Source organism: Haemaphysalis longicornis, unplaced genomic scaffold (assembly GCF_048455015.1).
Source record: "Haemaphysalis longicornis isolate Haplotype H1 unplaced genomic scaffold, Haemaphysalis longicornis Haplotype H1 scaffold_4, whole genome shotgun sequence".
In the NCBI taxonomy this organism is placed as follows: Eukaryota; Metazoa; Arthropoda; class Arachnida; order Ixodida; family Ixodidae; genus Haemaphysalis; species Haemaphysalis longicornis.
The window spans coordinates 180,505,093-180,521,811 of record NW_027526361.1 but is presented as its reverse complement, the minus strand read 5'-3'; the positions used below and the strand labels follow the sequence as shown (position 1 = coordinate 180,521,811).

Below are 16,719 nucleotides of genomic sequence, written 5' to 3'. Positions count from 1 at the left end.
ATACGTTAGTTAAAGAGGAGAGAGAGAAATAACTTTTATTTGTCCAATTTGTGGAGGAGACCTAGACCGGAGTTATGATTATTAGCAGAGGTGAGTTGTTTACGGTTAGAAAGGAAGTGTTCAACCCAGGAGACAATATTCGGTGCAATGGCAAGTGGATGAATTTTGCTGAGTAATAGACTATGTGGTACGCGATCAAAAGCTTTGGAAAAATCAATGAATATGGCATCAATCTGAAGGTTATCATCCATGGTTTTTAGTAAATTGTGGGTAAACTCGGCTAATTGGGTCTCACGTGAGAGGTGCTATCGGAAACCGTGTTGGTGATTATAGAAGAAATTTTAGGCATCTCCGAAGAAATTAAAAGGCATCGCTCTTCTGGTTACTGCAGCGATGCCAAGCCTATACGGGCTCAGTCAACTAAAGAATGCCGGTTGCGAATGGAAGATGAGACCTTATTTAAAATAGATGGCGACAAAAATAGTGATTCTGAACGGTATCTAAAATGAGGCACGGTAAAGCTAAAGATCGCGTGGAGGTGGTGCATTCAGCTTTACACGCTTTAAAATATCGCAATGAATATCCACACAAGTCTCGCAAACGAATGTGCACCAGCATTTATCCTGAGTTTTAGGAAGTGCCGCTTCTTTGGATGAAGGACGCACGGTCCAACAGAGTTCCTTTCAGTGGCTAGGTATGTCCGCCAAAAGCGTTGCCGCTTGATAGACGCATGGGGAACAACAACGATAGACTACTTTTCATAACTGACCTATTGTCGACTAAATGTTTGATTAAAGTTCGCTTAGTTGGAAGTTTTTTTTGCTGTCCTCGTGGACTCCGCGTTAACTGCAGTCGACTGTATTTGCCCGAAGCCCAAGAGGGCTGGCCCATTCTGCAGGTTAGGTCGTAGCAGAGGAGAGCTCACTTAGTCTGGGCCTCCAGATGCTTGGTTTGCATGGAGCCGGACACCAGTACGACCATGGTGAGCATCTTGATGATCTGGTCGCGGACGACGAGGTCCACCCTGGCAGCCAGCATGCGGCCCATCTGGTCCACGATGAGCGTGTCCAGCACGGAGGGCGGCTTGCAGAAGCGCTGCTGGTAGAACTGCAGCACCGACTTCTCCGTGCGGGGCGTGCCCTTGAGCTCCACGGCCACCCTGCCCAGCGCCATGATGGTGTTGATGGCCACCAGGGCGCCCTCGCCGCGCGTGATGTCGGCCTGGAGGAGGAACAACTTTGTAGATGGCCACAAACAGATCTTCCTCTCCCCAAGTGAGATGAGCCTGTGGGAAAACCGCGCCTCGGCTTTTAGTGGCGCTGAAGAAAAGAGACGCAAATCCCCGCATGCATTTCAACGAGCGTCGTGTTCTTTTCTGAAAGACAAAGCAAAGCGCTTGCGTGCAGCACGCACTGCGCGCTGCACGCACATTGCTTTTTTCTCGTCCTCTTCTTTGCTTGGCTCATTCGAACCACGTGACAGTTCAGCGCGAGGTTCAAATAGAATTTACAGCATCCTCCGCGCCCGACAAAGTTCACTCGCCCAACTCCAACGGGCACAACAGCTGAACTGGCCTAGCCACTTCTCTACCTCCTGGTAAAACGGCCTTACATGCTCTAACATGATTACCCATCGATAAGTGCACCGTGGTTATGTACAGTGCACAACATACTCCGCGCCCGACAAAGTTCCGACAAAGTTTCCTCCCACGACTGCAACAGACACAACAGCTGTACCGGCACACACTTTCACTTAGAAGTGACACTTCTCACAGATTGCAGTCAGCCCATAATGACCCAAAATGTTCACGCCGTCCGCAAGGGTGTCGTCGAAATCACTATGGGCAAGGTACGGTGCATGTCGGTGGTGAGTTTCCGGCAATGGTGATTGGCGGGTTGCAAGGTCGGGTGCACTGCCTCTTTTGAAGCCGCTACGTTCTCAGGACGTGTATTAATTCTTATGATCCCATGATTTCCCAAAAAAGGTTGCAAGTCGCGAGTGTGGGTCACCTGGGAAAAGTCACGTAAAACATCCGACGACTCTCCGGAAATACCGTTGCCTTGCCGTGACGGTTTACCTCATTTTCAGTAAAGTTTTACCCCGCTTTCTGGTTATACGTTCATTTAAGGATGAAGGCAGGCAAAAATCTGAATGTGTGAACTGTACTACGATATCGTTCCCAGTTCATGCCACGTCACAGACGAGCTTTGCTGGCCTAGCACGGAAAACATAAGGCATGGAATATTGCGTTTTATGCAAGGTTATGTTGTACACTAATCCCATTCGTGTTCGTTGAGTGGAAAGTTCGCTTCCAGAGCAGGTGTGTTCCCTGTCAGCGCACAACTACAGTTGATACTGAATATTAAACCGTGTCCTGTTTCGACCCCGTACACCTTAAAAAGTATCAATAAAAAGACTTGTGGGTAAGACTTGAAAAAACACTTGTGCCGCAGATAACCGTGTGTGTACACCAAGTTTGTCGGGTGGCTGGTCCATTTTGGCGGCAAGAGCCGTCAGTAAACGCAAACACCGCAATACAAAACACACTCTGCTGGGCGCAGTCGGCAAAGTAGCGCGAATGCAGAGCGAACTTGGACGCACCGAAGGGGAATCATCATCCGCATTGCGGTCTTTGAGGTGATATCTACATCGGCTGCGCGAACAAAGGCCGATATCTGCCGAATTCATTTAAAGACCCAAAAAACGTTTCCATCGCGTGCCTGGCTACCAGGAGCACGAAGATATACAACTTTTGGCCGTAAGTAGAATAACTTTCTGTTTGCGGCCACTAAGTTTTGAAGGGGATTCTCCTCTAACCTTAACATCACTGGAAGGGTCTAGCCACGAATTAGGCGGAACAAGTCATCGATAATGGCGTCCGCGGCTACTCCGTCAAGCGTCGTTCAAGCCCACCCGCCGCTACCTGGCAATACTGGCTATGAAGACATGGACGTGCGTACGCCGCACGACCTTCCAAATGCCGCAGTAAAGGGTGAAAGCGACACGGCACCTTGTACACCAGCCGAGCGATTCGCCGCCGACACCTATCCTAGAGCAAGGGGCGTAGCAATTCAAGATCGCAATCACGTTCTAAGTCCCGAGGAATGAGGCGGAGTACCCCAAGGCAAAAAGACCCGTCATCGGCGCAGGTGAGCTGGGCCCAGATGCTCTCTCCTAAAGCTCGTTACCCATCACCTCCTGGGGCTGAGCTTAAACAAATTCAGGCTGCGAACACGCGACTAATGGAAGATAATGCAGAACTTAAATCGGATATAACCAGTCTGGGAGAAGGCCTACATGCCCTTCGCAGTGAAATCAGGTAGCAGGCGCAACCGCAATTAACTCTATAGAAACGCAGAAATACACAACGCTAACCACCAAAGCCGGTCGAATCCTCGCCACCACCTCGCACACCGACACCGCAACTCACAGAAATCTCACAACTCGCAACTATTTGAACTACATGCAACGAACTAACCTGCGCTTTGAAACGCTTGAAGCTCACATTCAAACTCACCCCGCTCGCCGACCACGGCGCGACACGAAGCCCTACAGCAGACCTACTCCCTCCCAAGAGGATCACCTGAACCAAGATTGCAGTGCACAAGAATAAACAAACCCTCAACTACAAAACCACCATAAGGCAATGGAATATCCGCAGGTTCAAAAAACTACCACCTCCCCTCGCGGGAACCCCTGTGTATAGATGCGACGCATAGGCGGAGCGGCGAAGGGACCGCGTTTTATAGCGCGCATAACGTTGAGGGGACTGCGTAAGCCGGTCACAGTCGATGACGACGTTGGCGTACTTGTAAAGCGGCGTGGACTCTAGGTGTTTGAGCCAAGCGTGGATGTTGCTTCGCTGGAGAACGGTACACCGGTTATATGCGCAGCGAGCCCGATGGAGAGGAAACCGCTGAAGAGAGGGTACTGCACATGCGCCGGCCCCAGCGCGTCTGCCGCGGCTATGACGCAACACAATCCAACACAATCCACTTTAATCCAATCCAAATCCAATCCAAGCCAAGCCAAGCCAATCCAAGCCAAGCCAAGCCAAGCCAAGCCAAGCCAATCCAATCGAATCCAATCCAATGCCCCTCGCGAGAGAGTGTTCGCTATCGGAGATGAGAGGGGGTGAGCGGCGGAGAGCGCAGCTGGCGTGGCGAGGAGAATGGGGGAGGGGTGGACAACGCCGACGACGACGATGACGCCGGAGGGACAAGGCGAGTGAATGAGATGCTCTGCATCTAAAAACAAGTGCGGCTCACTCTCTCAATTCATCGCAGCGTCTACCTCACCACCGGATGTCATAGCACTGCAGGGGACCAATTCCTCCCTTCGCCGTCCCGGCTACGTGACGTGCGGAGAAGACGCTGGCAATAGACTTCACACGCTGGTGAGCCAACAAATCCCTGCAATCCAACACGTTCTCCAACAAGCAGAGAAGTTGGGAATCTTGCTAGAACTCGTACCATTAGCCGCAGAACCGACCCACAGCCTCTTACAAAAAGTAAGAGGCTGTGGGTCGGTTCTGCGGCCGTTATGAGAAGGAGGTGACCTCCTGCTTTGCGGATGGCCTGAGTGATAACATCGTGGAGGCTGGGGCCTTAACACTTGGGTCTGCAGTAGATGTTCTGCAGTAGATGTTCTGGGTCTGCAGTAGACGCTGGCAATAGACTTCACACGCTGGTGAGCCAACAAATCCCTGCAATCCAACACGCTCTCCAACAAGCAGAGAAGTTGGGAATCTTGCTAGAACTCGTACCATTAGCCGCAGAACCGACCCACAGCCTCTTACAAAAAGTAAGAGGCTGTGGGTCGGTTCTGCGGCCGTTATGAGAAGGAGGTGACCTCCTGCTTTGCGGATGGCCTGAGTGATAACATCGTGGAGGCTGGGGCCTTAACACTTGGGTCTGCAGTAGATGTTCTGCAGTGTGGGTCGGTTCTGCGGCTAATGGTACGAGTTCTAGCAAGATTCCCAACTTCTCTGCTTGTTGGAGAGCGTGTTGGATTGCAGGGATTTGTTGGCTCACCAGCGTGTGAAGTCTATTGCCAGCGTCTACTGCAGACCCAGAACATCTACTGCAGAACATCTACTGCAGACCCAAGTGTTAAGGCCCCAGCCTCCACGATGTTATCACTCAGGCCATCCGCAAAGCAGGAGGTCACCTCCTTATCATAACGGGCGATTTCAGCGCGGCCCACCAGCTCTGGCGGTATACGTACTCAAATACACGTGTTATTGCTCTGCATGCCATCATCGAAAGCCATGACCTAACTCCCCTGGCCAACGCCGCCAAGCACACACGCCTGGGCAATAGCGTCACCAAGGACACTTCACCAGACATTACTATCATTGGCCACATCCTTCATGCTGACTGGGCGCACCACACAGAATATGATGATAATGATGATGCCTAGCGGCTTTCGCTTTGTAACTGGGTAGCGTTGCACTATCGTAACGCCACTGTAGAATCACCTCGCCAAAAAAACACCCTTACGAAATTTTTAGATGCGAAGCATCTCATGGTCGGGCTATGTCCCCCTCTTGTGGGTGTCGTTGCGCCGTCCGCACCCCCACTGCGCATGCTCGGCTTGCTGAACGCCCGGTCCCTTCTATGGCTCCTGGAGCGACAGTGTTGCCGGTGTCTTCCTGGGCCGGCATGAGACGAGCACGCTTCACGCGCCTTCGACGTTTCATTGTCGTCGGCAGCGGCGTGCGTCGGCGAGTCTCGGCGGGCCATGATTACAAGCAGCCCACAACCACCCGGGGAACGGGCATCAACCTCATCTTCAGCAACTTTAGGGTTCATCCACTACAATAGCCCTTGACTTTACATTTCACGGACCATAAGGCGGTCATAAAGCGAAACGCAAACGACAGCTGGACGTCACCTACGTTGAACATGATGATGATAATGCTTAAATACAGACAAACTCATACCACGTACAACGTCTCTCTCTCTCTCTCTCTCTCTCTCTCTCTAATGCCTCTCCAGTCTAACACCCTCACCCCCTCCAATAAAATTACACCATCTTCCCGAAGGGGAACCCTGAGTAGTATGCGAAACAGCCATGGCGTCAACGCAATTTCCCATTTCGTAGTTCCGGGAAGCGAAAAGTGTGGTAGTTACCATGGAAACCAAACGGTAAATATAACTGTAGCTACGTACCTCAACCTCACAGAAACGACGAACTGAAAACTAATAGGCACTTGAATCGACCCCATGCCTGCTTCGCATACTACTCAGGGTTCCCCATCGGGAAGGTGTAATTTTTTGTGCTAATCTGACTCATTTATTCGCATGTCTTCCCAGATTGTTCCCTTTTCTTTTCCCACCAACATTTTAAACTTCTTTTACTAACCTCTACTGCTATTCAATTCACTTTCCCGTTAACCTTAAAGCCAAGAGCTCCCGGAAGCTGGATGTCTCCCTCACTGAGGACTGGACGGATACCTTTGCACTCCGTTACAATATGTCACATGGTTTCTGGCTCCTTGCCGCCGCCTGCGCACAGTTGTTCCAGTATCAGCTTGCGGATAAGCGTTTTTGTCCGCAAGCAACCCGCCCGGGCTTTAAAAAGCATGCACTCCCTTTGCTATTTTTGAAGAATTTTTACCTTGTGATCTCCTGCTCCCGATCCTGTAGATGTCTAAAGATTTCTTCGAGTCCATCCTCTTTTTCCAGGTCGTTGTCTGATCCTTTCACTTCCTTTTTTATTGCCTTGGTCGTTTCCCCTCCAGTTCCAGGTTTCATATACTTTGTCCTGAGCCTTCTGGTTGTCTTCCTCCACTATGTGTACACGCTTTTCATGTTAAGATACCGTAACCCTTTGGCCGCCCATCTCTGGTCATCAATATTTCTAAGTTGTTCTTCAAAACATATTTTGCTCAGTGTTTCTCTCACTTCAAAGGAGGCCCATCCCAGGTCTCGCTGCACTGCCTCATTTGTTGTTTTACTGTGTGCTCCTATTATAGCCAACCGACCTACCGCCCTCTGATTTACTTCCAGCCCTGACACAGTACTGCGTTTGAAAAGGTGAGTGCTGGTACCATTACTCCCTTCCAGATTTCTCTCACTACTTCATATCTGTTATATCCCCACACTGCTCTGTGCTTAATGATAGAGGCGTTTCTTCTGCTTTTCATTCTTAAATGCTCGTCATGAGTTTTTATATACGCCTGACCTTCGTTTATCCATACGCCCAGATATTTTTATTTGATTATCCACGGTATTGTTGCTTGTTGAACGAATGCCGATTCGTTACGGGCGTCGTCATTAAAACGACAACTCCCGACTTTGCTGTGCTAAGCTCTAACCCCAGTTCAGTGGCTTCCTCTCCGCATATATCTGTGAGCTGTTGCAGACGCAGTTCGCGATCTGGTAGTACTGCTATGTCACTATGTCATCAGACCCGGGATATTTTGTTCCACTTCCAGTCCTTTGCGGCTATAACAGAATATTTAGGAAGTGACCACGCCGTCAGGCCATCGCAATATACGGCACAGAGTACGGAGTCGAATTCGGCACGGCACGCCTCACTGACTGGTCTAAACTCCGCTAAGAACGGCAAAGAAGAGAAAAAAATGACAAATTATCCACCAATCACTCTTCAAGAGTGGATATCCCGTCTCCGCCAGGGCGTCCGAAACTACACAAAAACTATTGAAACGTCGACCCCATGCGTCGACGCACGCCTCATTCACACGTGGGAAGCCCGCAGCAGTCTAATCAAACGTTGGCGGAAACAAGAGCTCAATCGCAAGTTTTTTTGCATTGCTCAGCTTATAAAGGAAACGGCGTGGTGTGCCGCTTCATTGTGCAAGGAAAACTGGCTCGCCGTCAGCGACGGAATGCGTAACATCGTTAGTCCTTCCAAAACGTGGAAGCTGCTACGCTTTCTTATAGAGCCCGGCAAGAGCAAGACGGAATCCCTAAGCACTGTGGGAAGAATCATTTATCGACACCCGGGAGACACGCGCCATAAGCTCGCCACCACGGAGCAAGATAAACAGGAGCGCCGACTTCGCTCTCTCCTGCGGGCCTTAATGTCCATCACTCGCGGAGAACAATGTAGATGGCGCAGCGAATGGTCCGCCGGCTAAGCGACCGGCGTTCCCCGTGCGCCGGCGGGCGCGTTGGTGGAACGCATTCCGTCGGCTCTTGTCGTCTACTTCGGCGACGGTAGTTTTGGGCACGGAGTGCTTTGCGCCTGCGTTGGCGCCGCTTCGCGTTCATTGCGCTCCTCCTTCGCACGGCTTGATTTCGACACCACCTTCTGGGTAACCCGGACCCGTAGGAATTAGGTGGTCGTACGGCAAAGATACATTAATTATTGATTTGCAGGGCGCGAAAACAACATGTAGAGACCACGTTCAAACAACTGGCCTCCACAGAAACGCTACCTTTTGCGCACTGCTTGCCCCGAATCGGACTCCATTTTCTAAATTGGTGAATACCATTTCGGCTGTGTTTCAACAGGTTTACGGAAGGCGAAAGGAGCAACTGGTTCTAATCACTAGCGATTATAAAAGTTGCCTCAGCTTTCTCTCCGTTCTCCAACTAACGTCCAAAACAGAGTGTGCCTAGAACACGGACCGGCACCCGCACGCTCATCAGAAAATAACAGAAACGCGATAACAGCACCCGTGACTGCATGCCCGCGATGTAGCAATCTGCTCAAGATCGAGGCCCTGACAGTGCGGTCTTTTGACAAGCCTTCATTTTGCGATATTTGAATTCGTCCGGACCCTATATCTCTGTGGTGATGACTCGCCAAAAGAAAAGGTTTGACGAGACGGTTTTGCTGGTCAGCCGCTTAAAGAAAAAAAAAAAAAAAAAACCGCCGGGAACCCTGGTAGGCCTAAAATTGCAGCCATATAAATTGCAGCATTTTGTTTGGAGTCCACGGCATTATCGACGAAATAACACGACCGTATAGCGACAGTGAACATCGGGTGGTAAGTCGCGATATGAGTTACAATGAAGGTTGCGTTTGATATTCTTGGGTGCCTTATCAAGATGACAGTGTTTTTGTATACTTATTACAACAGGGCAGCCGTCCAATTCAGTCATTGCAATAGAAATGTGTGTATCATTGTCGTTTGCCGATGGAGACTCCGGGCGACCCTTGTAAGCGTTGTTCGTGCGCAGAAGCGGCATAAATAATTAAGCACGCGGCCGGAAAGCGGGCTAACAACAGAGGGTAATTTTTGCGCTGCATCGATTTGTCGTAAGCAGAATCACGCTAGCCTGAATGTTGTGGCGTTCCATATTATTCTTGCTCATTCTTTGGTGCATCTGAAGTCGTCGTCATTCAGTTGCGTCTTACATCTGCTGAGTTAGTACAATATTTTTAGCGGGTCTTCATAATGTCAGAACAAACGCCCCCTGATAGGGAATAAGCGATCGCCATGTATGCGGTGGCGTGCGATTATCTGCGCCGCCTATTCCGGCAGCGCACGGGTGTTTAAATTCCGCGCGTGCAGGCATTCCTCCTGCATAGCAGGACAGGCATACGACAGACGTCGTTGCGAAAGAAAAGACGCCTCTGGGGAGAGCGAAGAAGGGAAGAGCCTTGTAGAGAGGCACAGCGACGAGAGGGCGAACGAAGGAGGAAGAGAGCAAAGGGAAAGCTGGGCGGCCGGCGGTGCGGGGACATTATCGGCCCGAGCAAATGATTTTTTCTGGGCCACAGTCCCGTGCTCGCCACCACCTCGCCACTCTTACTGCGCGCTATCTTCCCACTCTCTCGACGGAACCCTTTCTCCTTTACTCTGGACGCCCCAACCCACTCCTAGACGACGACATCCATCTACGTGAAGTTACGGCCGCCTTGGTCAATCTTCGCCGCAATACGGCTCCTGGAATAAACCAAATAACAAACAAGGCCCTGGATAACCTGGAAAACCCTTCCCTGCTTGAGCTAAGAGATTATCTCAATCACACTGACAGACGGGCTTACTCCCAGATGAATGGAAGACAGCGGAAGTCAGGCTCATACCTAAGCCGGGCGAACCCACGAGTACTGATAACCGTCGACTTATATCCCTGACTTGTGCGTATCTCGACGATCACGGTAAGCTACCTGCGACCACTTGGATTTCAACCTCGACTGTTTAGGCAAGACATCTTACTCCAGCTCAGAGGTATAATGCTGCCTGCCACGCGTAACTCACCCACAATCATCCTTGCGGTCGACCTCAAGGGGCGTTTGACAACGTTAACATGCCGCCATCCTCTCGCAACTAAATACTCTCGACTGTGGGCTAAAAGCGTATTAGTACACCAGGAATTTCCTCACGGGTCGTAGGGTAATACTGAAAATGGGAGACCTAGCCGCAGATCCAAACCTTCTGGGAAACCGTGGCACCCTCCCGTTCTTACCTCCCCTTCTTGCAGCATACGTAAGACAACAAACGCGCATACGTACACAGCAAGCGTGCAACACAAAATTTGAGGTGTGTGCGATAAACTGCAGAAAAAGGTCGGCGCATAAACGCCTGCCTGTGCTGTGGTACCTGGTAGAGCCGATTCGAAGCGGACGCCAGGTAGGCTTGCACACAGTCCAGGTCCTGGCTCATGCCCACACGGAGGACGCCGCACAGGCAGTCGATAGCTGCGTCGCGGAGCTGCACCAGACAGATTTCATTGGAGGGGGGGGGGGGGAGGCTTTTTACCGCATGAAATAGGTTAGTCCGTGATTGCAAATCCTAACTGTACAATACACGGGGTGATGTTTTTAAGCAGGAAAATTAGACTTATCCAGAGCTGCGCCTTTACAAGAACGCTATCCTACAGTTTAGTGTTTTATAGTTATGGCGCTGTCCGTCAGCTCGCGCAGGTAGTTCCACACATTTGCCACCGTAATCTGATCTGGGTTGAAACTCGATCTTCACGCAACGAGGAAACGTCTGGCCCCTGAAGCGCATTGTACTGGAGGGTTTCGGAATAATCGATGCCGCCTGGATAGATTGGACGACCTGCTGAGCTTTGACAAAAACGGAAATTTTAACATGCTGGCAATCTTACTTGCATGACACGCGCACACGACGCAAGACACACATGCACACTTGCATGACACACATCCGCACACTCACAGTTTCGCGCACTCACATTCGCGCTCACGCCCGCGCACACACGCGCACATCATAACACACACACACATGCACGCACACGCAGGCACAGGAAGACTCAGATACATACACACACGCACACTGACACACACATGCACTCACAGACACACGCACGCACTCAAACATGTGCACTCAGACACACACTCAGACACATGCACTCATGCGCACACACATATTCACACCCAGACTCCCAAACACACAAACACAGACGCTCACACTTAGACACACCCTCACGCACACAGACGCACACTCAGACACAAACACACACACGCACACACACATTGAGTAAAAGTGCCTACCAGTGCCACATGCAAGGAAATCATACCCGTGATAGGATTCCCGCACCATTGCGGTGATGGAGAACAATGCAGAGTTTTTTAGTGGGCGCGCTCCACCGCCTCTTGGGAGCATGTTCACTCCGAGGACAAGGCAAGTGTGTTGACTGGCTGATGTATACCCTACCAGGCTGGCATCGGTGCGGCTATGTTATTGTGTAGCTGGATGCATAACCAAGGCTTAGAATGGAGTGAGTCCTTTGGAACCTGAGAGGAGAACCCGCAGGGATGTCGAGAACTAGACAAGCCTGCTTTGGGGACGTCTTTTCTGAGCAATGACACATGATTCTCTTTGTACGCGGTAGTGCAGTAACAATCCCAAGCCGAGCAACCATTCGGGACGTGGAGCAGGGCAACAAAGCAATTAGCAGGTCTCAGTTGTAACTGCGCGTTCGCATTCTAGCCACGAAATGGTCCTCTTCCGTATTATACCGCTCTCCTCGAGTACTTTCGCCTCTTGTTTCAGGCGTCTAAGCTCTGTTCTGCAGAAAATTGGCGCATTCAAAAGAACCTATTTCAGACACAGTTTGCTGCTGTTGTCTTTAATGTCTCTCGGATGATTGTACGCCATTCAATGTAGGTAAGATTGGTTAGACTTGAGAAAGCAATATTATAACAAAAGCATGATGATTGTACGCCATTCAATGTAGGTAAGATTGGTTAGACTTGAGAAAGCAATATTATAACAAAAGCATGGTAATTATCTATCGCTTGTCACGATTTGCGGTATCTGCACTTCATGCACACGTGTTTTAAATGTGAGGTGGAGGTCTTAATACTGCAAACTTGTCCCCCTGTTAATGAGAGAAGAGAAAAAAGAAGTCTTATTGAGTGCCCAAATTGTTCCTTTCGAGTGCTGCTATAACCTGGATTCACATTGATCGCTGCAATAGAGCTTCAATAATCTTTAAGATTGATTCCTGGTGTTTCTTCCGTGAGTCTCCTTTTCTGTAGTACCTCGATTTCGGTAGACAGGCCACGGCAGTGCGGTATTCAACATCATGCGTTACGCGGCGTACACGGCCGCACATTGCCGTGAATGACGCACCTGCCTGAGCGCAGCCTGGCACATGTGCTTGACGACGGGCTTGTCCCCCGAGCAGCTGAGCTCCTCGATGCACGAGTACAGCAGGAGGAGCACGGGTGCCGGGCCACCCAGGAAGTCCCGCACTGCCACCAGGCACGTGTCCGCTATCAGGGGGAACGTCTCGGCCAGCGACCGGATGCCGTCCAGGCAGCTCATCAGGATGGGCAAGTGGCCTGCAGCCAACATAATGCCAACCCGGACATCTAACAGCTCTGCCATGCGAGCTAATTCTACCCAAGAATTCGTGTAACGCCATCAGAACCAAAACATCAGAGCTAGCTCCACTTGACTCATCCATCCAGGTATGAGAGCTGTGGATGTGAGCTGTTTGATTATATATGCGCCTGATTTGTTTGTATGCGTGCGAATACGATCTGATGCATTGTTTCTACAAATTATGCCCTGGTGCTCCCACTTTGAAGTGAGCAGTGGCTGCACGCATTCTTACTTGGTTTTCATAGAAATCCCCTACATGTCGCCTGCTTCGCACTTTTTCTCCCTAATAGACAAATATCCATGCCACACGTACACGAAAAATGACACAGTGCTTAAAATTCCTTAAGTTTTAATGCCATTAATTTGCTGCTATACGCCAAATCTATTGCCATTCGCTTGAATGTCATTTTTGGTTTAACGAGTTCCGCACAACTCATTCACCTTCACGAACACCCTAATTCTGTGTACTCTCGAACACGGTGAGCGCCAAATGAAACCAAAGAAACTCTCAGCACCAAAGTGTTGACGCGGAAGCATAGATGAACTTTCAAATAAGATGATTTTTTGTACACTCTTGGTGGCGAAGTTATGAAAAAAAAAAAAAAAAACGAAGTTCCCTAAAGCAGTGGCAAAAGGCCTAAACATCGTGTTACTCGTCATGTTAAATGTTTTTTTGGTATTGGCTACTGCTGGCAGGCGATGGCAGCTGCTGAAGCCACTTTTAGAAACGGCTGACACCATTTTTAAGAAAACACTATTTCTCGTAACGTTTTCTTTCACAAAAAAACATTTTAAACCCTTGTAAGACGTTTTTCTCAACGTTAAAGACTTATAAAATAGGAGTGATTTTTTCTTTTTTGCTTGATCATGCCTAACACATTGATTGCCCTTGCGTTTTCGCGTGTAGCACGACCCGCTGAATTAATGTAATTCGGTATCTTAAGGCCTTAAACACTTAATGTCATTTTTTGTGTGCGTGTGGCATGGGTACAATATATTAAGTATTGTAGCAATTACTATTTCTCGTGCTGCCGCAAAGGCCGTCCCTTCATGAGTGAGTAAATGAGCGCGATTTATCGTGATTATTATTATTAGTAGTATTTCCGTGCACTGTTAAAACGTTATTAAAAACGGCCGAGTGAAGAGGGGCGAGGCAGGAGGCTGGCATTCCGAACAGCTGCTATTTCTTCCTGTTCTCTTTATCTGCATCTTTTTATGCGTCCTCCCCCCGAGGACGATGCAGGTCTAAACTACTAATAATGTAATGTAGAGACCTCCTGTACCTGTGTCCACCAATAATCCGCGCCCGTTTCTATCAACTCTCCAGAATCGACCGGATCATGTTGTGTAAGGTCTATCTTTGTCCTCTTGCAGGTAGAGAATTCTGCATGAAGCACTTGACTATGTTATCGTTGCGATTGGCTCGCTGAATCCCCAGTGGTTCCTTCGTTGCTCGGACACGTAGATGTTTATATCATCCTGGTCTGCGCCTTGAGGGAGATAATAGGTCCGAAAGAGGATCTCCGGTGCCATTCAGGTCGATGAGTGGTGAAGTCGCAACCCTCGTAGTCTCGTTTGAAAAAAAAAAAAAACAGATGGGTTGTGTCCGTTAGTGTAGAAACGGGTGTCGGCTCTTCCGGATCCGGTGCGTGCGCGTCTAGACGCGTAGGCGAAAGATTTGCGGACATAGCATTACTACTGGAGGTACTTGTTTTCTTCTCTATCGGTTGCGCACTAACAAGGGCGCCATCTAAATCACGCTGGGTGATTTTTGCTCGGACTCCGATGCGGCTTTAACGGCACTGTTCACTCGCAAAACGCAGACCATAACCTCAGTCGCACATTCTAGGGACGCTTTCTGTCGAACGGGTCCTCGAAGTCTTCAAGCGAACATAGTGTTCGCTGCTGCGAGTCGTTCAGCTTCAGTGCTACTAATAAGTCCTGCGGTAGTAAGCGCCAGATATAGATACAATGAGCAGACTTACTCCGGTTTCTGAATCCACACCCAACAGTCTCTGGTCATAAGCGAATACCTTGCCCAGCCTACGCAGATCGTGTACAATGAATGTATCAGCCGATGGTGCAGATACATCTGGCAGGTGACTGGTACCACAATTTCCTAAAATGTGTAAAAACCGCTGCAAACCAGTTTTTAGATATGGGAAGGCGTCCCCGAACCGAGCTCCGTCGCTTCCGTCATGTGAGGTAGAGTAGTGAAGATCGGCCAGCAATGGTTGCTGCCGTGGTGACGACGACAAGAAGCCGAAGGCAAGCTTAGCTGGTTTACTGCATGACGAGAGATGAGCCGAAGAAATACAGGAACAATGTCCTGACGGGCGAGGTTACAGTAGAGGACTCGAGTAGAGCGACATCATGAACTCGCTGCTCCAAAACGAATGCGGTTCTGCACTTGGGGCCACGCGTATTTGTGCAGAAAGCGCTAACGGTCAAACAACGCTCCTCCTGCTTTTTCACACGGTGTGAACATAGTACTAACACACATAACACTCTTTCCAGAGTGCGTGAGGGGTCGCCAGTTGCAGAGCACGCTGAGTCAGAGAGGGGGAGAGACATCGAGGCTGTGGCGTCTGCATCGCCGGGTCAGGTCTCCACTGGCAGATCACAAATGCAACTGAGGTGGCACAAACCGCTACAAGGGTGATTGTTAGTGACTCTAAGGCAGCCATTAAGAATTATGATATGGGCAGGCACTCTGCTGCAGCCGCCAAAAATCTCAGAGAAGGTCAAGTAGCAGCACAGCAAATTTCACTGATGTGGTGCCCGGCCCACCAGGGCCTGTGGGGGAACGAAAAGGCGCATGCGACCGCCCGAGGTCTCACTTGCCGGTCGATCGCAGCTCACTCACCGCCTCCACGCGAGCAACCCTTTGCTTCGGGTGACGAACTCGGGAAATTTCAGGAAATAATTTCTCATTATAAGCTCGGTCGCAAGACCTATCCAGTGGCGGATAAACAGCTCAGCAAAAAAGAGGAAGTTATGTGGAGGAAACTGCAAACCGGGGTGTTTCCGAACCCTCAACTGTACAGCAAATGGCATCCGGAAGTCTTTACTCCTATATGCACTCACTGCAATAGCATTGCGGACATAGTCCACATGGTCTGGACATGCCCTTTCTATAACGACCCGAACAGAAATGTGGAATCTTGGGCGATCTTACTCAGCCATAAAGCAGAAAAGCAACGCGAAGTCATAGGTCTCGCCCTGACCGCCGCCGAATACCAAGGGATTCCGGCCGGCGGTTAGGGGGTGAACGGGGGTCTAGGCTAATGCCCTCTTCCTCGTCATTTTAGACGGGTGCAAATAAAAGCTATTTCTCTCTCTCTTGGCTGTCGCTGCAAGCCTGAGTCACCGACAGAGGCGTGCACGCGGGGGGCGCACGTAGTGGTAGTGTTTGCCAGAAAGCACAAGAACGCTGCACGAAGCTTGCAGCACAGCGGCGCGATGAATCGTAGCAGCAATTCTCACTCTAACAGAACAAGTTTTGTGCAATTTGAAGAAAAGCTTTATACCATTAGTTTTCAGAAATGCATTTGATTGCATGCCAAATAGTATACTAACAGATTAGCTTTCCTGTTATGGAATACGCAGTTCGCCTCTGGCCTTGGGATGATCTTCGAGTATAGGCATGAGTATGGTTGCATTGGCAACAATACTCATGTAGTCATGCGACCACCATTCGTCATTTTTACCATTAATAGCCATTTACCACAAGGGAGTGTTCTAGGGCCAATTCTATTCAACCTATATGTTAATGACATGGGTAATGCTGACTCATCGGTAAAATACATCATATACGCTGATGAAGAAGAAGAAACTTTAATGAGGAAAAATAAATTGTGGGGTGGCTTCCTAGCCCGGAAGTCTATGGGGAATCCTGGCGCTCGCCGCCAAGATAATCTTGTCGTCGAGGCTCGAACTGGATA

At 49.7% G+C, this 16,719-nt stretch overlaps 1 protein-coding gene across 1 annotated transcript in view; it reads right to left on the bottom strand.

The window, feature by feature from the left end:
- LOC144180124 (phosphatidylinositol 4-kinase alpha-like) overlaps positions 1-16,719 on the bottom strand; it is a 59,311-nt gene that overhangs the window by 17,513 nt on the left and 25,079 nt on the right. The window contains exons 6-8 of the mRNA XM_077708518.1: positions 12,521-12,732; positions 10,523-10,633; positions 926-1,221 (exon numbers count right to left, since the gene is read on the bottom strand). Coding sequence (XP_077564644.1) covers positions 926-1,221; positions 10,523-10,633; positions 12,521-12,732 — 619 coding nt within the window. The remainder of the gene's footprint in view (positions 1-925; positions 1,222-10,522; positions 10,634-12,520; positions 12,733-16,719) is intronic.